This window comes from Portunus trituberculatus, chromosome 30 (genome assembly GCF_017591435.1).
Source record: "Portunus trituberculatus isolate SZX2019 chromosome 30, ASM1759143v1, whole genome shotgun sequence".
Classification (NCBI taxonomy): domain Eukaryota; kingdom Metazoa; phylum Arthropoda; class Malacostraca; order Decapoda; family Portunidae; genus Portunus; species Portunus trituberculatus.
In genome coordinates, this window is record NC_059284.1 from 1,380,811 (window position 1) to 1,402,518 (window position 21,708).

The following is a 21,708-nucleotide window of genomic DNA, read 5'->3' on the forward strand; positions in this document are numbered from 1 at the left end:
GATTTATTTAAGTTGTATTATGTTAGTGGATAACTTTTCATTCCATGCCCTACTTTTTGGATATTGATTCATACAAAATGAAATTATGATATTAACTTCATATAAGGCATTAAGTTTTGCTTATGATAAACTTGTAATCAATTTCAGGTGGTTGCAGAGCCAGCTCAGGAAACTCTGTCTTCACAACTGGAAAACAGGAAACCTCCCAAGGACTTCAAACCTTGACTCATCTCATTTTGATGTCTCATTTAAGGAAAGTCAAAGTTCACCCATTGCTGCAAAGATACACATAAAGGAGGGAGTAGGGCAGCATAAGCAGGTAGCAAAGTCATACGGGACACAACATCCAGGAGTGAAAGTGGATGTCCTCTCTGAGCTCTCTATCCTGGATGAGGGCAGGTCCTACACAAGCACACCCGTCAGGAGGAGGTCAAGTGCCTCAGATATCTCATTTAGTGCTGCATCCTCACCAATCAAACTTGATGTCGAGGCCAATCATTCTACTCCTAAACCTGTACTGCAGTTAGGGGAAGTGAAGACAGGTGTGCCTCCTCCCAGTGGCACTTTCATATCCAGAATGTCCCAGAGCCCAGGAGTGCGTCAGGGCTCTGTTTATTTGAGTGAGGCTGAACGCATTTTGACAAGCCAACAAAAGGAACTGTCAGAAACCAAATATAGGCAGTACAAGGCTCTAATTTACAGCCTACAGCAAGATTTAGACAAATCTACAGTTCCATCACCAAGCATTCCATCCTCTTTGTTCACAACCCCAGAGAAAAAAGTTGCAAAGCTTTCTCAGGACTTACTGGAGGACAATGACCAAGACAGTTTATGCTCTGAGCTCTCTGTGATGGAGGTGCATTGCTCTCATGTCTCATCTGCATCTGCCTCCCCCACACTGTCGGAGTCTTCCAGATCGACTCAGAACTCTTCAGGAAACAGTATTAAAGACTCACTTCCCACTTGCAAGAAATTGCAAAGTTCTCAAAATTCACTTGATGAAAAAATTAACTTGGAAGAGGTGGCTTCTACCAAGACAGGTGACAGCAGCTTACAGAAATCTCCAAAGGAACACAAAGATGCCATAGACAGCAAGCAAACTTCTAGGTCATCTTCCAGGGCTTCTATCAAGTCTCCCAAAGAGGATGGAGGCAGCATAGTGAGGAAGGCTGATGGTGAGGTGATCCCAAGCATCCTGAAGGAAGACCAGCAGAGTTGTGGTCTGGATGTGGACAAGGACAGGGACAGCTGGGAGGCTGAAGAGGATCTGATCCGGATGTTGGTAGAGAGTGAGATTGCTGGATCACAAGACTGAGACACAAGCTGAGTGTGTTGTGCCACTCATAAAAGCCAAGAGTGACAGGTGAGGTGCCACATAGAGAACCACAGAGGAAGATGACTTGTGTTGGTCTCTGGTACACTTTTGTATATTTCATTTGTTGCCAATGGACATTTTTATGAGTTAGTTTGGTGTTGTGCTGCAAAGTTCTTTTAAACTTGCGGTGTATGCATTTCCAAAGTTTTAATTGACTAGATATTTTATGCATTTTATTGATTTATTTTCTAGGAATTGATTATATAGAAATGTTTTATGTATTTATTATGGATGTTGTGGATATTTATTTTTGATTTGACATGGCCTCAAGGGCGTCAGTGGAATGTTGACCGGCATCTGTTCCAGTCATACAGTCTGGTCAGATGTGGGTCATGAGATGAGACTGTTTGGGGCAGCAGGGATGTACTGTACCAGGTCTGCTGCCAGGATCTGATGCAGAAAGACCTGGCATGGTGTGCTGCATGTCAGACCACTGCACAGTGTGGTTGTGAGGATTGGTCTCCTCTCTTTAGAGATGATGTGAGGGAATGGCAGTGGATGTGATTGTGATGGTGAATGTTTGTGTGTAGGTACCTTGTCTGGCCTGTCCTCTTTTGCAGGGAGAGTCAGTTTGGTATACATGTAGATTACTTATCTTTTGTTTTGTATATAGTAGTTGTTAATGTGTTGGATATTATTACAGTGCAAATCATAAGTCTAATTTGAAGTACAAGTCATTTTCATTTTATGAATTATATTTTTAAGCTCAATGGATGAAAGAATTCTATCATGAGAAATTAAAGTACTTTTATTTAATTGAGCTGCTTAGTAAGGAGTTAGTTAGATATTTATGTGACCATGGGGAGTGATCTCAAGATAAAAGTCTTGAAGAAATCCAAATAGAAACAAAAACTTGGATAAAAGATATTTGAGGATTTTATATGCATTAGTTAGTTTAGTTATAAAACTCTCAAGTCCAAGATGTATTTTTGGTGTAAAGAAAGGGTTGTGTTCTTGCAGTCACTTGTATGCCAAGAGAAGCAGAGTCCCAAAGAAGCAATGGTGATGCAGGTGGGGGCAGCTCCAGAGGTTCTCAAGTGGATGTAGAGTTAAATGTTGAATCACTTGAACCTCATGCATTTAGTGGCTGTAAGGTTTATCATACTGTTTCTGGGTAGTGGATGCTTGCAATTACTGCATTACTGTCAGATCTCAGGGGATAGTCTTTTGCTGCATAATACTTAAAGTCACGACATTTTTAGTACACTCTCTGAATATCTTGACTGATGATATCACCAGATAGAAAATGTTCAGGGGATGTATTCCTGTACTGAGGAAAACATCTTATATTCATCAATATTTAAAGGGAAAGGATAAATTTTTTTCTCTTTTAACTGTTAACAAAGCTGTTTGTTATCTATAAGTTTCAAAATTCATCCATGATGATACAGAGACACTGTGTATCAATGTGGTTCAGTTGCTAGATTGCTCACAGTGATGCCTGAAGCATGTGCATTCAATATATCTTACAGTGGGAGAGGCAGTGCTCTCTGATAATCTTGATATTGTGATGTTGCAGCATCATAATTCAGTCCTGTGTTAATTTCCATGACAGTCAACAGTATTGTGTTCATAGCAGTAAGGAGCAGCAAGCAGTCTGCTTTAGATACCATACATTGTTTACATTTAAGGAGCATTAAGTCAGTGTTATAAGGTACAGGCCTAGTAAATGATTAGCTCTTAGCACTTTGGTATGTATTGAGTACATTATTTATTGATTATTTAGGTAAGAAATAAGAAACATAAAAACCTGCTAAATTAATAAGGATAAAAGGAAAAGTCTAACTTGTGTTGGTGATAAGTGAAAGTGAAAGTGGCATGTTGTGAACCATTGAAGATAGTTTTTCCTTGTCCATGTGATTGTGATAACTATTTCATTCCCTCCCCCTTTGTACCTGAGATTTAGTGAACAGTACATTCCGTCCATATTGTTGTGTGGTGAATAGATGTTCATTAGTATTATTGCCTCATTCATTCTTGTCCTGGTTTTTGAGAGAGAGAGAGAGAGAGAGAGAGAGAGAGAGAGATTAGCAAATTTCAGTTACAGTAAAAGTATGTATGCATTTTATGGCTTATAGTAGTTATGCAGGGAGAGATAGTCATAAGATGTTTGAAGTAAGAGTTCTAAATATATGTCTAACCTGTGTGAACCGAATATATTTGTGTAGTGATGAGCTATGGAATGAAGTGGTTCATGAGACATTTTGTATTCATTTAATTTAGTATTCCCTCTGTGAAATATTACAGGTGAGAGAATAGTAATTGACCACATGCTCTTCTCATTCACAGTATCCCTAAGTAGTGATGTCATGTTATATAAAATGTTTCAGATTAAAAACAGTATTTGTCCCCAGTTCTTGTTCATTGTGGAGCTATTGATATTGGTTTTCATTCTGTTTATAGATATGATTCACAAGACTATGACATCACTGCCAGGGCAGCTGTACAGCAGGACGGTATATCATTAAGAGTGGAGACATTGATCACTCACAACAGCTAGTGACTCGATGTAAGACTCGATGGGTAAGAAGGAGAACCAGATTGGGTTATCACAGTCGTTTATTGAGCCCAACATCACTACTGAGAAAAGCTTACATCTCCATCTCATCTGTGAGCTCACCCACACGGGGAAGAGTTACAGTCCTGGCGGTACTATGAAGCCTGAATACTAAGAACTAATCCAACAGAGAAAGCTGAATCACCTATACAAGCCCCATTCCTGGCTTCATCTTGCACCCCAAAACAAAGTGTCAGTGAATAAATATACTTTAGGTGTTCTCTGAGTATACATAAAAGGAATGAATTTGTAGTGTAGATGGAGATTTAGTCCTTCCTTCATAACAAATGGTAGGGCAACACCTTCTGTTGTCTTATGCTATTTATTGGCCAACTGGTGTTTCCTCTAAAACCAAGCACTGTGGTGGTGTTGACCTGAATCTTGAGAACAGACAGACAGACATTGACTTCTGGCATTGAACAACAACAAAATAAGACTGTGAGGAGGAGGAGACATGTTTTTAAATAATGATGCATTTTCATGTTAGTATCAGTGTTGCTTGTATCTATTTTATCCTGCAACATTAAATTACTTATTTGTTATTTAATGCACACTTTGTTGATCTATGAGAAATACAGGTGTAATACAGTGAATAAACTATCTGTCTGTCTCTTTCAGGTTCCTAAGTCTCTCTCTCTCTCTCGCTCTCTCTCTAAGGTTCCTAACAGCAGCAATTCTTTAAGTGTTTAGGAACACCACACATTTGGGGTTCCCATAATTAGTGAACTCCACACCTGCAACTCTCCCATCCTTCTTACACTAACCCATGAACTATCAACTATTGCTTCAAGTGCTATATAATATTTTTATATAAAGATCATCTGCATATAGGACTAGCATGTATAAGCATATTGTAAGCTATTTTTGTTCACCTAAAAGTTTTAAGTGGCATGAATGCATCATGTAATGGTACAAAATTTTTAAGATTATTTTGCTTTTATTCAAAAAATTGTTGCCAAATCTTCAGTAGTAAAATAGTTTTTGGGTCAAGAAAACGTTGAGGAAGCTTTGTCATCATCATCATCATCATCAAGCAGAAAGTAACTGCTCAAGCCATCTAGATAGAAAGACAATGAGGAATATGTGGTTCTGTCTCAGTTAAAACCCTGAAATTGCGAATTGGAGCATCAGATTCATGAAGGAAAAAATGAGCAGTGTTAAAAGCTGTAAATTAGCAGTGAGATATGATGCAAAGAGCCACAGTCATATTCCAAACAATGCTACACACTGCCTTAAATACTGTATGAGACGTCATCAACAAAGCAATACACTGGACAGAAAGGGGGGGAAAAAAAAAGGTAGAATTGAAAAGGTACATCTTATAAGTAAGAGTAAACAGATGACTAAAAATACTGGCCAAGATGTGCATTAAGTTAAGTGTGGCAGCATGCTACCTGGGACTGCCACTCACACACACACACACACACACACACACACACACACACACACACACACACACACACCACATAACATATATAATTATGAACCACATTAATTCCCAATTTTCAGTGTATAAAAGATGAAAATTTCACATTTGTACACTTTGTGTTTACAAATACCAGTATCTGATCAGGAAATTTCTTATTGCATCATAGTTCATAACAAAAAATTTTCAAATTCTGGTAGCAAATCACAAGGATGTTTTCTTCAGTGATGGTGACAATGTGCAAAGTTGTTTGATTTTCAAGAACACATGGCGTGAGTTTCTCAAGCCTCATTATTTGGAAGGCAATAGTTTCTACTTTTGTCTTCGCATGACTGCATATGTTAAGAGATACATTTATGCTTGTGGTGTGTGTTGTATCCCATGTACGCCTTCACTAACCTTCAAATGGACACTTTCCAGGTGCATAAAATAGTTGAATTCACAAAGTTGATTTGCAACTAAACACGTCTTTTAGGACCTTAAACATACATGGAGTGAAAGAGCACACTTATCATAATTATATTACCAATACAGAAAGTGCTCTCTTTTCTTGCTCACTCTCTCTCTCTCTCTCTCTGCACCTTTAGAGCAAAGCTAAGCTACAACTAGTCTCCCTAAGAAAGCTTAAAATGGCAGAGAAGAAAATGGATGGTTCTTAAGTAATCCTCCTTGATCCCCCAGACACACTCATGGTCCTAATGGAACACAGGGTTTGGGAGGAACATTACACTTTATGTCTTAGCAAACAGACCCACGCCAGGGAGCCTCCTTGCTACACACACAACAGATGCTTACCATTGGAATTCTCAGGAAGTTAACTGAACAGTGGAATTGCACAATATGTCTTATGAGTGATGAATGGTCAAAATGAATTAGTTTGCAGTGAGAAAGTGACATCTGTAGGCCTGGCAAAGGGTCCCACTTGACACAAGAATGAGGTGAAATTTATACACTGTTGTTAACAGGAAAACATTACATTATAAGGCTGGATTTGTCAATCACAAAATGCTCACCAAGCTGTGCATCTAGTGGAGTCAAATCTTCCCACACAAAGCAAAACTGTAGAATGTGTTTTTGTGTAAGGCAAAGCACTGATCATCTCAGCCCCCAGGGGACCACACTCTTGATGGAAAAAAGTGAGTACACACATGATAAGATCCTGTCATAGATAGCCGAGTATTTTCTTACTGCTGTAGCTTGATATATGAACAAAATCAAGGAAATAACAAGATAAGCCATTCTTATAATATGTGGGATAAAAAATCTGTACCAATGAACACAACACTGCCATAACTTGTCACTGTAATCTTTGTAAATGTTATATTTTCAAATGATTATTCCTGGTGTGGCTTGTGTGAATAATATTGAGTGGCTTCATGTCTCCATTATTCTAATTTTGGAGTGGAAGATCATGAGTGAAATATGTTTCTATAGACTCTATTCAACTCTTATTCATTTAACATTAAGCTCACTGTATTTGGCTTCATAATATCACTCAAGTTCTGCCTTTTACCCTCCATTGAAATTCTCTTACCCTATCACATGCTCTTGGTTCATATTTATATCTTTACATACAAAAGTTACCATCAATGAAAACATTCTTTAGATTAATGTCTATGAAAAATAAGTACCAGTAATCAAATAAATCAGTATCATGTCATATTGCACAAATTTACAATATCACATGGCTATTGCACTGCCTCCCCTAGTTGTAGTATACATAGAAACAGGTCTGGAACACTGAGTATTGGGACATACGGGAATCTCTGAGATTTTGATGATATGGTGAAGGTGTCAAGTGTATATATTGCACAGTGGATGGCGAGAGTGAAGTACGTAGTAATGTGGAAGTGCATGTGGTGGAATTTATGATTTGTCAGCTAGTTTTGTTGAAATTAAATATTATTAAAAACAAAATAAAATTTATTAAAAATAGGTATAAAGGAACCAAAACTTAAGCTTAAATGGGAAATGTTTGGCCTGTGTGTCAGCTTAGTGTTTCCAACAATGGTGGTTCACAGGCAATGGCTCCATCACTCTGTCCTGCGTATCTTCCCTAATATCATAAACGGTAGCATGTTTATATCTCCAGTAAAATGTATGCAAGAAAGAACAGCTTGCATAGCTGCACAACAAAAGATGAAAGATGCTGTTGAAAACTAATCTGCCAGAAGCTTAGCCTGGCTGTAAAAGATGTGAAAATCACTGGTTATTTTAATATATAAATGGCAAAATTCTGAGTGTTCCATAAGCATAATATTAATTGGACTTTTAAGCACCAATTATTCATATTAAATCATTAATCCACGTCCACTCTGGAGTGGACACAAAGTGACGTGAGATGTGAGGTGAGAGCCACCTGGTTTCCAGTGCCTGAGTGACCTTGACTTGCTGTCCTGTGAAGGTGGTGGCAGCAGTGGTGGGGCAGGACATTCAGATCACTTCACACTGGATTACTAAGGCTTCCTGTCTGACAGTATCCTTGTCATCCCAACAGGAGGCAGCACAAGTAAACACAACCACAGTGCCAAACTCAAGAGGCACTCCCTGTACTCCTGATACACGAAGGTGAAGGAGTAGCTGTGGTGTCAGCTGCAGCTCAAACATGGTGCTTCCTCCACAATGCTGACACTTGCCCATCCCCTCACCAGGTCCTGGAGGCCTTAGCCATAGCGGTGCAGCTCCCTCCTCTCGGCAATATCTGTAAAGGGATGACCATACATTCTTTGCTTTACTGATAACAATAGCATTAGTTTTAAAAATAGCAGTACTAGCAGTAACACCATGTCTGGATTCACAGATATCAATTATTTTGTATATGGGATAACTGACAAGAAAAAGCATTTAGTACAGGTCTTGCAGGACTGCGAAGGAAAAGAAATCTTACCTCATCACCTGCTGTGGACTCCTGGAAATCCTCTTTTTGAACTTGTGAAGGAAGACATCCCCATGAGTAGCTACGTCCTTCTCATAGACTCCATCTCCTTTCCCCTCCCCACTACCAGCTATCTCCTGCAACACAACCATCAGGATCGGGACGGAAGCTTTCATGTATAGAGATACTCAATACAGGATGACTGCAACTAATAAAAATTCAATTCATGAATCTTTGAGGTTACAAATATGTATTACATTTATATCCTCTGTCCTGATGTATAAATGCACAATTAATATTTTAAAAATAAAGATATAAAAAACCTACACGCATTAAAATGAAAAAAAAAAAAAAAAAAAAAAAAAAAAGGAAAATCTACAGTTAATTCCAATTTGAACTTTCTTCCTTCTTTGCCAGTACTGTCAAGAAACATGCCATCACCCACCTCTTCCCTGAAGTCATGTCCTGTGTTGTGGGTGTAATGGACCAACAATTCCCTCTCATGCTCTGAGAAGGCCACGTCCTCAGCAGGTTCTGCCTCACTCACCAGGTAGAAGGGGATGAAAGAAACATCTGCATTGGCATCAATCTGAGTTGCCTCCTGTAGCACATGGAACATCAGTCAGATGTGAGTACAGTTACTGAGTACTGCACACACTATTACTGTGAACATGTTTACATATGTTAATGCCTAGTCTCAACTACACAGTAATGTCTGTCTCAAAGATAAATAGACAGGTAGGAAAGTGGATGTGTTTTATAGTATTTTGTCTCTTTTAAGAATTAATCTTATCTTTAAGAGAATGATACCAAATCCAACAGTCAACTCAAAAAGAAGCACCAAGGTCATGTTAGTTTTATTCAAGAAGAAAGAATAACCAAAATAGTGATGAGATAATAACGATAATATACTTAGTTCATGATACAGAAACAATAAGCTAATATGCACACTTATTACAATGAATTAAATAGAAACAAGCATGTGCTGGCTGACCTTAAACAGTGCAGGGATGTCTGTAGTAGGCTGCTCTGGTGTGTCCACAGCTATCATGTCTCCCTCTGGCCCTTCAATGACTGCTGTGGCCTCCATCCCCTCTCCCTCAGATCCCACAATGCCCACAGCCCCACACAGTGCCTCATTAGCATTGGCATCATCCTAAGTGAAGAAAATATCAATCAGGGTTTAGAATTAAAGACAGGAAAACATTTTCCTTAAATCAAGAGAGTATTTATTGGGAATTGAAATGATACTGAGAAAAATAGTGTCAGGAAGAAAGGAAAGAGGAGGATTGGAGCATGAAAGGATGAAATGTATGAATCAGAATAAATAAATTATAAGATAGGGAAATAGAGGATTACAAGGAAAAGGAGGAGGAATAAGAAATGAGAACACAAGAACATGAAAGGAAAGAAGCAAAAAAAAAAAAAAAAAAAAAAAAAAAAAAAAATTATAGCTATTCTTTGGCAGAGAAAGTTGATACAGAGTAGATATGATCATTTATAAGCCCAATAGTGCACATAGAAAGTTATCAACCAGTAATATGCAGATGTACTCGCCTCAATAATGTTCAGTTTATTCTCCATCTTTTGTGCAACATCTGTGATGGAGGTAGTGTTGGAGTTCATGTTATTGAGGTTGTCACTGCTGCCACTTCCACTTCCTCCTCCACTCGTCGTCTTGGCCATGTTGTCGAGGTACAGCTGGGATGACGACGGCCCTAAGTTCAAGTTGTCCGCATTCCTATTTCCGTCATTGTCATTGCCGCTGCCCCAGTCCTGTTCATCCTGGAACCATGTCTCACTAGTATAGGAAGGGGACTTGGGGGCCTGGCCTGAGGTTCTGATAGATGTGGGATCCAGAATCTGGCTCCGCATGCAGGTCCAGCTGTGAAGTGGTGCAGGATGAAGAAAGGGATAAGGTGTTTCCTACTGTCATAAATTTTTCCTTGTCTTATGAATGTCACTGGAAACACTGACAAACTGATCTAAGAGGTATTGGCTGTGGCTCCAATCCCTGGCAGTATACTCATGGTAACAAGGGACTCAAATATGACCAGAGACCAATATGATTTTGGTCGGCCTTGACTGTCCTACCACTACACCTGTTCTCTGGATGCATAAGAATACTTGTGCAAATGAAGTAGGCTGTGGTGTAACAATAATGTCACATGGTGCTGACAATGGTGATCAGAAACATAACTTTTCCCTCTGAAAACTTATAAACAACCAGAATTGGACTCAGAACTTTTTGGCTACAAGCATTCCCTTCACTTCTTAGTGTTAACTTTAACCGATTAATGAATCAATCTCTTTATTTTCCTAATTTCTTATCCAAATGAAAAGCACCAACTGCAGCCCATAAAAGAAAAAAAACTCTGAAAAAGACAGCCTCTCTCTGTGCCACACTAAGTACCACCTCACCTGTGTGTGCGGTTCCAGCACTCCTGTGTGACACAAGCAAAGATGTAGAGTGTGCGGTGGTGCACTCCCCCCTCTAGCGGGGCATATACCTGCACCACCAGTGACTGCCTGCGCCCACATCGCTTGCAGGAAGGTATCTCACACCCACTCACACACCAGTCCTGGGAAACAAGAGGTAGTTTTATGGTATACATCATTTTGGTAAACCACATCTTCCACATACACAATCTTGATCTATTCCAATGTGTTGGTGTAATGATATTGAGATTTTTTCCACACTGGAACATTAAGCTTGATGGGAAAAGAAAATGAAAAAAGGAGATGGGATGTATTGAGTTAAACTGCAATTCTACTAGTTGTGATACAGAGGCCTCCCAAATCAACAATGTTAGTGACTTTAAAAAGGTTAGAATGTGTAACAGAGGTATTGGAAGATGGATTTTTTTCTTTTAATTCCTTAGCATTTCTTTGCAAATGCAGCATCTTCTCCTCTGACTTTTTTAATGTTTCTCAAAGTGAACCACCCCTAGAACCCCTTTCTCACCTGCATGATCTTTAAATTCCCTTGTTTTCGAGAGAGGGGAGTAATACAATACATAAGGAGTTGCTATTGCTAAAAATCATTGAATTCTGTAAGGACTGTCAGGCAGCTGATCTAAATACTACTCATAATTCACCTTTTAAGGTACATTATGTCAATAACTTGAAGGCACATTCTTAACAAAGGAAACTCAATCCTCAAAATATATATATGCTTTTCAGCACAGAGGGGTGAATAAATAAATTAAACAAGCCTAAAAAAAAAATGTCACGATGAGAGAGAGAGAGAGAGAGAGAGAGAGAGAGAGTACTGAAAAAGCTACATTGACATCCAATTATTCAAGGCTTACTGGAGTGCCCCCGATTTTGCTGACAGTACAGGAGGCAACCCCCGGATGCTGCTGCTGCCTCGACGTGATCTGCTCCTCCACGTGACCCAGCAGCACCAGGTGAGGCTTGGAGGCCATTGTGCCTCAATATGACCTGAGCTAGATGACCTTCACGATACTCTCATTGTTACTGAACCCGTCCCGTACTCGTCCTCTCCTCCTCCTCTCACAACCTCAGCAGACGATATATCAATAAATTCCGCCGTGCTGGAGTGCGCGCGCTCCAGGCCCCTCCTGGTGAAAGCTCGGTTCTCATTGGTTCAAGCAGGCTTAACACACATTTTCATTGGTGGTTTCGCATTCTATTGACCTCTGCGCATGTGGACGTTAGTGTGTCAGGAAGTTTTAATGCTTTTATGGTAAATTTCTACCTATTAAACCCAAGGAATGCATAGACATAAGGAAGGAGCGAGAGGCAGGAGGAAGCATGAGTGGGTGTTTAGTGCATGTGCATGTACTGTTGCTGATGATGCCGCAAAGAACAGCGTGTTTTAAGGTTTTTACGGCACTTTTTTTTTTTTTTTTTTTAGAATATAAGGAAAATACTTTAAAGAGAGAGAGAGAGAGAGAGAGAGACTATTATTGTAAATCCAATGTTTAGCAACGATGACGAGTGAAGACATATCGAGTAGGTAGAGAGGATATATTAATTCAAAACACGCAAATTATCTGATATAACAAGTCAATAATGATATATTAGTTATGCATTCATATTGAACTTCATTAAAACATTGTTTTCATATATGAAAGAATCAGAGAGGTATTGTTAATTGGCTGACAAAAAATATATTAGGTAGAGCTACCCTAGATTACAGGTTGCATTGTCATGGTTTATCAAATAACATGACATTAAGCTATATTCACCAAGATAAAACTAAAACTTATTCATATTCCAAATTTGCTTGCGATATTCATTGTTAGTCAAAATTTATAATGGCGGGAAGAATTTAAACCCGTGAAGGATTTGGCACGGTGGGAACAAAATCGCTTCCATGTTATCCATGTTGCACCAGAGAACAATTTTGAAATTTTATTGACAAATCGCTATTAGTTCTTTGTCTATGAAACATTACAATAGAAATCGAACAATTAAATAATTATTAATTTCTCTGTGGAAATTATTATTATTTTATCCATTTTAGACGTTATTAACATTGTTATGGAGTTTTATTGACTATATGCGCTAATGTTTCATGATTTATGGAATAAAGGAATGAAGCAAGTAAACAAGAGTAGGCTATACTCATGGACCACCAATTCATAACCCATGAACGATCGAGTACAAAGTCCTATAATATCATTATTTAGCTTTTATTCAAGGGAATAAAGTGGTGAATTACACAAATAAAACACACACACACACACACACACACACACACACACACACACACACACACACACACACACACACACACAGCAAGAAATGAATATGTTACGGTGAGGAAGGAAGAGGAAAAGAACTTCGAAAAAGACATTGTCGAAAAATGTAAGGAGCAACCAAAATTGTTCTGTAGATTCATAAATGGAAAAATTAGGCAAAAAGAAACAATAGAAAGGTTAAAAGGAGAGAACGGGATGGTGGAAGACCCAAAAAGTATGGCAGAACTATTAAATAAAAAATTCCAGGAGGTCTTTACTAAGGAATCCAAATTTGAGAGGCCACAGGGTAATAGAGAGACAATCTATATGAAAGAGATTAAAGTAACCAAGCTTGAAATAAAAGAGTTAATGAAGGAACTGGATGAAGAGAAGGCAATGGGACCAGATGAAGTCTCAGGCAGAATACTGAAAGAATGTAGGGAAGAACTAGCAAGTCCTATATACAACATCATAAAATGCTCAATAGAAAATGGAACAGTACCAGTAGAATGGAAAAGAGCTGAGGTGGTTCCCATATATAAGAGCGGAAGGAAGGAAGAACCTTTAAATTACAGACCGGTATCACTAACTAGTGTAATATGCAAGATGTGTGAAAGAATAATAAAGAAACAATGGATCGAGTTCCTTGAAGACAACAAATTAATATCAAATAGCCAATTTGGTTTTAGAAAAGACGGTCTTGTGTAACTAATTTATTGAGTTTCTATTCTAGAATAGTTGATAGAGTACAAGAGAGAGAGGATGGGTTGACTGTATTTATTTGGATTTAAAAAAGGCGTTTGACAAAGTGCCACATGCAAGATTACTGTGGAAGTTAGAGGAGAAGGGTGGCTTAAAAGGAAGCACATTGAGATGGATAGAAAATTATTTGAGGGGGAGAGAAATAAGGACGGTAGTTAAAGATATGAAGTCCAAGTGGAGAGCAGTAGAAAGCGGAGTGCCACAGGGGTCAGTATTGGCACCAATACTTTTCCTCATTTATATTAACGACATGCCAGAAGGAGTGAACAGCTACATAAATTTGTTTGCAGATGATACGAAACTGTGCAGAGTTATAAAGCAAAAGGAGGATTGTGAAATACTGCAAGAAGACCTAAATAAGATCTGGGAATGGAGTAAAAGTGGGAAATGGAATTCAATGTGAACAAAAGCCATGTCATGGAAATGGGAAAGAGTGAAAGACGACCTGTGGGAATCTATAAGATGGGAGATGGAGTAGAACTGGAGAAAGTAAAAAGGAAAAGGACTTAGGAGTGACGATGGAAGAAAACAATCAACCAGTAAGCCATATTGATAGAATTTTTAGAGAAACATATAATTTGCTAAGGAATATTGGAGTAGCATTTCACTACATGGACAAAGAAATGATGAAGAAATTGATAAGTACTATAATAAGACCCAGATTGGAATATGCAGGAGTAGTGTGGACCCCTCATAAAAAGAAACACATAAGGAAATTGGAGAGGCTACAAAAAATAGCTACAAGAATGGTTCCAGAATTTGAAGGGATGACATATGAGGAGAGACTAAAGGCTATGGATCTACCAACCCTGGAACAAAGAAGGGAGAGAGGAGACCTGATACAAGTTTATAAATTGATCAACGGAATGGACCAAGTGGATAATGCATGAGAAACTGATCCTGAGAGAAGAATATGACATCCGAAGCACAAGATCGCATAGTAAAAAGCTGAGAAAGAGAATATGTCTGAGAGATGTTAAAAAATATAGTTTCTCGCAGAGATGTATTGAGACGTGGAACAGTTTAAATGAAGAAGTAGTGTCTGCAACGAGTGTGCATACTTTTAAAGTAAGATTGTAAAAGTGTAGATATGGAGACGGGGCCACACGAGCATAAAGCCCAGGCCCTGTAAAGCTACAACTAGGTAAATACAACTAGGTAAATACACACACACACACACTTGGATCTAAATAAAAAAAGAAGCTTTTGATTAAGTACCACATCAAAGATTGCTATGAAAAACAAAAAAACAGGTGATTTACAGGGTAAAGTACTGCATTGGATAACAGACCTCTTAAAAGACAGAGAAATGAGAACAGTGATATTGCTACAGGAGCCGCCGTGGTACAGTGGAACCATGCGTGCTTTGGGGTCCGCGGGGTCTCCAAGTGCACGGGTTCGAATCCTGTCCACGGTCTGAGTGTAAGTAGGTTGGGCTTCCTCACTCAGGGCAACGGTTTCCTAGCGGGTGGGCTTTGAGATAGGAAGTACCCCAAAAAGTACCCCCTTTAGCCCATATATTCCCGTGAAAAGTCCACATGATATATATAAAAAAAAAAGAAAAAAAAAAAGGTGAAGGATTAAAATGGTGTAGAGTTACAACTGGAATTCCACAGGGAACGGTTCTGGCACCTGTAATGTTCATAGTGTATATCAAATATATGGTTGACGAGGTGGACAATTATTTAAGTCTATTTGCAGATGACGCAAAGTTACTGAAACGAGTGGAAAATGACATGCATTGTGAAATGCTACAGAAAGACGAAAAAGATACACGAGTGGAGCAAGAAATGGGAAATGGAATTTAATGGAAAAAGTGCAGTGATGGAACCAGGGAAAAGCAAGAGAAGACAGAAGAGATCTTACACTATGGGAGGGATAGAGGTTCAGAAAACAAAAGGAGATAAAGACCTGGGTATTACAATAAATGGCAATCTATCACCGGAAAAAAAACACGTTAATAACTTTGTTGGGGAAACATTTGAGTTAATTAGATAAATTAAATGAGCATTTATCTACATAGATGAAGAGATGATGAAAAAACTAATAGAATACATGATTTGACCTAAACTAGAATATGCTTCACTGATATGGTCACCACATAATAAGAAAGATATACGGAAGACAGAAAGGATTCAAAGAGCTGCAACCAAAGTGGCTCCAAGTTTGAGAGACCTAACGTATGAAGACAGATTAGAAATATTAAAACTTCCAACATTGTAATAGAGGAAGGAAAGAGGAGACCTAATTGCTATATAAAAAGCATGGAAGGGGATGGACACAGATGACAAAGACCTTGGCAGTTGGTGTGGGACTCAAGAAAAACAAGGGGACATGGCAGCAAATTGAAAAAGACCGTGTGTAGAAGAGACATTAAAGAGTTTAGTCTTCCAAACAGAAGCATAGAAATATGGAACAGTTTTGATGAAACAGTAGTTCAAGCAAGAAATATATATGACTTTAAGGCTAAACTGGATGACTATAGGTATGGAGACGGCACGAGCATAGCTTTTTTCCTGTAAAACACAACTAGGTAAATACACACACACACACGTGCACTGCATAATATAGTAGTTAGCAAGCTCTGTTCATAATCGAGAGGGCACGGGTTCAAGTCCCGGAAGCAATGAGGCAAATGGGCAAGCCTCTAAATGTGTAACCCCTGTTCACCTAGCAGTAAATAGGTACAGGATATAATTCGAGTTAGGGATTGTGGTCTCGCTTTCTCGGTGTGTGTGGTGTGTGATGTGGTCGTAGTCCTACCAGAAGATCGGTCAGTATGAGCTCTAAGCTCTTTCCGTAGGGGAAAGTAGTGACCAGCAAACGATCGTGGTGAATAACACATGGCTGATGGACTACCCAAATGAAATATGGAACTGGGTATTTAAAAGTATGCCAGAAAATCAACACATTTATTCATTTATTTATCTGTCTATTTCTTTATTTATTCATTATTTTTCACGGATACAGTGGAGAGGACCCAAACTGGTAAGTTTTCAGTGTTCGCCGGTTAATCTAATTCAGAAGTGGATCAACATTTCGTGGCACAGAGTGGTCGTTTCCAAACGCTATATTACGATGTATCTATCGATTTACCAAGCTTTTACTCCTTCCTGTATTTTCTGTTGTTATTTTACTATGGCATTTCTTTATAGTTACTTGAGTTTATACGACTGACATCATTATATAGAGCAAAATATAGTCGCCGGGTTTACCAGGCTCTTTAATTTTTAGAGATTTTAATACAACACAAAACCTTAACACACATTTCACCTCGCCTCTGCAGGTTACTGCTTCACAAGGAAAGTGTTCAGCTATTTTTTTTTTTTTAATGAGAAAAAAGAAAATTTGCGTCCGAAACCTAAATATCCCTAGGGTGCTGCAGTGCTTTTATCACCGTGTTTGTAAGCTGTGTCATGCCATAGCCTGAACATGGTGTGCCTTTAGACTAAAAATAACTCGTCAGAATGGCCACTGTCCATTAGCTCTCTTTCACGCCGAACACGTCTATACAGGATGATTTGGTTGGCAATAGACAATCTCATTATCAGACTTCGATTTCTAAATCATGAAAATGAACTCTTTTACGGGACTTCATATGTTCATAGTTTCTTAGCCTAGAAAGAAAGAAAATATCATATTAACTTTGAATTATCAATTGAGTAACAAAATAATTTTTGTCCCAGAGATAGAGAACCGCGACAGATATGTTTAAGAAGTCCATTTGTATGTGCCTAGCTAATTGTCAATGTGGTATTTCAGGTTTTCACCGTTTATGAAATAACCCGAAAGAAATGACTCATAGAAAAATAAGTATATTCTGACTTGATATTTACTTTAATTAATATCCACAATATCATAACATCGCCAGCCTGAGTAATATAAAAAAAGATATCAAAATGAAATACTGAAAAAGTGTTGGAACATTTGACACCATTAAAAACAATGAAAAGCCCACACATTCATACAGTTAAAAAAAAAAAGCTGTTAACAGTTATGAATGAATTTTTCGAGCAATTTAAAGTCTTCTAGAACTAGAAGCAAATAAAAGTAACATGAACGTAAGTGTAAAAAGAAGTGTAGGAACCTAAACTTGATAAAAAAAAAAAAAAAAAAAAAATGGTCCACCCATTTTGATTTAAGAAGCATAAGAAAAATATTTAAGGTAGAAAATATGAACCATTTTTCAAACAATCTAAAGTTATATGAGAGGTAAAATAAAGAAATGATAATAATGAAAAAAGTCGGTATCTCAACCTTCAATAGAACTACATATAATCTTGAACTCAACAGAAAAAAATGAAATTCATTAGAGATTTTTTCAATCAATAATAATTTTATTCTACCCTTAAATGAAAAAAAAAAATAACAACAGCAAAAAAAAAAAAAAAAAAAAAAAAAAATATATATATATATATATATATATATATATATATATATATATATATATATATATATATATATATATATATATATATATATATATATATATATATATATATATATATATATATTGGGGAACCTGAAGGGGGTATTATGGTGATTTTTCTTAGAATGATAGTGTTTCCGTGTGAGAGAGCCATCTCTGTGTGCTGAACGCATAGCGGAAGTAATAGTGTCTGCATGGAGGCGTACATTCCTCATTCTTTCTATCAACCTAAACCTTCTAAACCTTGGTTTAACACAGCCTGTTCTCGTGCTTTACATAAAAGAGAGGTTGCCCACAAAAGATACTTAAGCCTTCCATCTCCTGAATCTCACGCACTTTATATTTCTGCCCGGAATCATGCTAAGTCTGTTTTTCTCCTAAATCTATCAAAAGTGTTCCTCAGGGTTCTGTCCTGTCACCCACTCTCTTTCTATTATTCATTAATGATCTTAACCAAACTTCTTGCTCTATCCACTCCTACTCTAATGATACCACCCTACATCTTTCCACGTCCTTTCAAAGACGACCAACCCTTCAGGAAGTCAACAGATCACGCAGGGACGCCACAGAACGCCTGACCTGATTTTTCTAAGATTTCTGATTAGGGCTATGTTACCGTCACCTTAAAGCAATGTCGATCAAGTTGTCAGGATAGGGAAACCTTTCATGTTGACTCGAATGTATTTGCAGATGACAAGAGAAAGCCATGACAACACTATGTTGCACTACATATTAATTACATCTAGTGGACAGTGGTACCCGATTTGACACCATTATTTGGTAGAGTGAGGGGGGGAGAAAGGCCTCTCAACGAGTCGTACCTAATCTCCCTCCAACACCTCCAAACAATGAGTGTTGTCGTGCTTACCACTACTTAACCCTAAGATCCTTTACATGCTAAACGAGGCCACAACCCCTCGAGTTACATCCCGTACTTATTTACTGCTAGATGGACAGGGGCCACACATTAAGAGGCCTGCCAATTTGCCTCGTCGCCCTCGGGACTCGAACACCCGGCCCTCTCGATTGTGAGTCGAGCGTGCTAACCACTACACCTCGGTCGTCTGCTGGTTACCCAGCCAGTCTTCTCCATTACGGAGCGAGCTCAGAGCTCATAAACCGATCTTCGGGTAGGACTGAGACCACACACCGGGAAAACAAGGCCACAACCCCTCGAGTTACATCCCTTACCTTTTTACTACTAGGTGAACAGGGGCCACACATTAAGAGGCTTGCCCATTTGCCTCGCCGCTTACCAGGACTCGAACCCTGGCCTCTCGATTTTTAGTTGAGCGTGCTAACCACAACACTACGCGGTGTGTGTGTGTGTGTGTGTGTGTGTGTGTGTGTGTGTGTGTGTGTGTGTTCATAACTGCCTGGAGCATTCTCAGCTCACGATGTTACTTGTATAACACCCTGCTCCCTTCTGTCCCTCTCCTCTGTCCTGGGGCTGCCACGGACGGTAGTAGACAGGATAACCTGCTGACCCATCGTGTAGGGTAGGTATATTCCTCAAAACTCAGCAATTTCCATTGTAAATATTTTCGCATCTCTTTTTGCTCTACCATCATCAAGCCTGTCTCTACCCGTATTCGTTACTTCACTATACCCTAGTGGCGTCTTAACTTTAGTTTTGGTCCTTAGCATTAAAATCTTAACTAACATACAATTTACTCATGCTAGTTTACGTGTTTCCTTATCGTCGTGCAGACCCCTTTGCATGCAGCGATAATAGGCAGAGAAAAATTAGTAGTTTTCAGTGCCACAAAAACACAATTCCTCCATCTATCAACTCGACACAACCTTCCAGACAACTATCCCCTCTTCTTCAGTGACACTCAACTGTCTCCCTCTTCCACACTAAATATCCTCGGTCTATCCTTTACTCATTATCTTAACTGGAAACTTCACATCTCATCTCTTGATAAGATAGCTTCTATGAGGTTGGATGTTCTTAGGCGTCTACCCTAGTTTCTCTCGCCCCTCCAACTGCTAACTCTGTACAAGGGCCTTACCCGTCCTTGCATGGAGTACTCTTCGCATGTTTGGGGGAGTTCCACTCACATAGTTTTATTAAATAGGGTGGAATCAAAAGCTTTTCGTCTCATCAACTCCCTTCCTCTGACTGACTGTCTTAACCCTTTTTCTTACCGCCGAAATGTTGCATCTCTTTCAATCTTTTATCACTATTTTCATGCTAACTCTTCTACTGATCTTCCTAACTGCAAGCCTCCCCTCCTCCTGCTGTCTCGCAGCACAAGGCTTTCTTCTTCCTCTCATCCCTATTCTGTCTCCAACTCTCTAACTCAAGAGTTAACCAGTACTCTCAATCATTCATACCTTTCTCTGGTAAACTCTGGAACTCCCTGCCTGCTTCTGTATTTCCATCTTCCTACGACTTGGCTTCTTTTAAGAGGGAAGTATCAAGACATTTGTCCCTTAATTTTGACCAACTCTTTAGGGAACTCTTAGGGAACCAGCACTCAAGTAAAAAGGTTGAGAAAAAAGAATGAGGAATGCACGCCTCCACGCCAGACACTATCACCTCCGTCATGCGTTCAGCACACAAAGATGGGTCTCTGACACGGAAACAGTAATCATTTCAGGGAAAATCAGCATAATACCTCCTCAGGTCCCCCTAACTGACAGAGACAAAACGCCAGTGGCATCTCCGCTTTGGGGATCCTGACGAGGGATTGGAGAAATAGGACAAGAAACAGAAATGAGACTGTGATCGGAGGAGCCCAACGGAGAATATAGGGTAACAGCATAAGCTGAAGGATCAGAGGTGAGGAAGGGATCAAGAATTTTGGGTGTATCTCCAAAACGGTCAGGAATACGAGTAGAGTGTTGCACCAGTTGCTATAGGTCATGGAGTATAGCAAAGTTGAAGGCTAGTTCACCAGGTTGGTCAGTGAAGGGAGAGGAAAGCCAAAGCTGGTGGTGAACATTGAAATCTCCAAGAATGGAAATCTCTGTGAAAGGGTAGAGGGGCAGAATATGCTCCACTTTGGAAGTTAAATAGTCAAAGAATTTACTATAGTCAGAGGAGTTAGGGGAGAGATAAACAGCACAGATAAATTTAGTTCGAGGGTGAGTGTTGAGTCTAAGCCAGATGGTGGAAAACTCAAAAGATTCAAGAGCGTGGGCACGAGAGCAAGTTAAGTCACTCCGCACATAGACGCAACATCCAACTTTGGAATGAAAATGAAAATAGAGAAAGTAGGAGGGAACAGAGAAGGGGCTACTGTCAGTTGCCTCAAACAGCTGTGTTTTGGTGAGGAAAAGAAGATGAGGTTTAGTAGAGAAGTGGTGTTCTACAGATTGAAAATTAGATCTAAGACCGCGAGTGTTGCAAAAGTTAATGAAGAAAAAGTTGAGGGAGGTGTCAATACATTTTGGGTATCGTTTCGGTAGGTGTCTACTACCTCCTCCTCTGTGATTACCTCCAACTCTCTTATGCAAGAGTTAACCAGTACTGTCAATCATTCATACCTTTCTCTGGTACACTCTGGATCTCCCTGTCTACTTCTGTATTTCCAACTTCCTATGACTTAACTTAATTTTAGAGGGAG

General features: G+C 39.0%; 2 protein-coding genes across 5 annotated transcripts in view; one reads left to right on the forward strand and one right to left on the reverse strand.

The window, feature by feature from the left end:
• Positions 1-5,404, forward strand: part of LOC123510722 (GRIP and coiled-coil domain-containing protein 2-like) — a 36,525-nt gene extending 31,121 nt beyond the window's left edge. For 3 of the 4 annotated variants that reach the window (XM_045266056.1, XM_045266058.1, XM_045266055.1), the window contains one exon: positions 148-3,575. In XM_045266056.1, coding sequence (XP_045121991.1) covers positions 148-1,315 — 1,168 coding nt within the window. In that variant the 3' untranslated portion in view covers positions 1,316-3,575. Of the gene's footprint in view, positions 1-147; positions 3,576-3,778 lie in introns of those variants that run through there. The other variant, XM_045266057.1, reaches the window with a different exon arrangement.
• On the reverse strand, positions 3,917-11,798 carry LOC123510724 (programmed cell death protein 2-like). The gene is made up of 7 exons (XM_045266059.1): positions 11,545-11,798; positions 10,655-10,815; positions 9,791-10,118; positions 9,228-9,389; positions 8,679-8,834; positions 8,246-8,370; positions 3,917-8,059 (listed from the first exon to the last, which is right to left on the reverse strand). Exons 1-7 carry the CDS (start codon positions 11,659-11,661, stop codon positions 7,792-7,794), a joined length of 1,317 nt encoding a protein of 438 aa, XP_045121994.1. The 5' UTR covers positions 11,662-11,798; the 3' UTR covers positions 3,917-7,791.
• Positions 11,799-21,708: the final 9,910 nt, after the last annotated feature.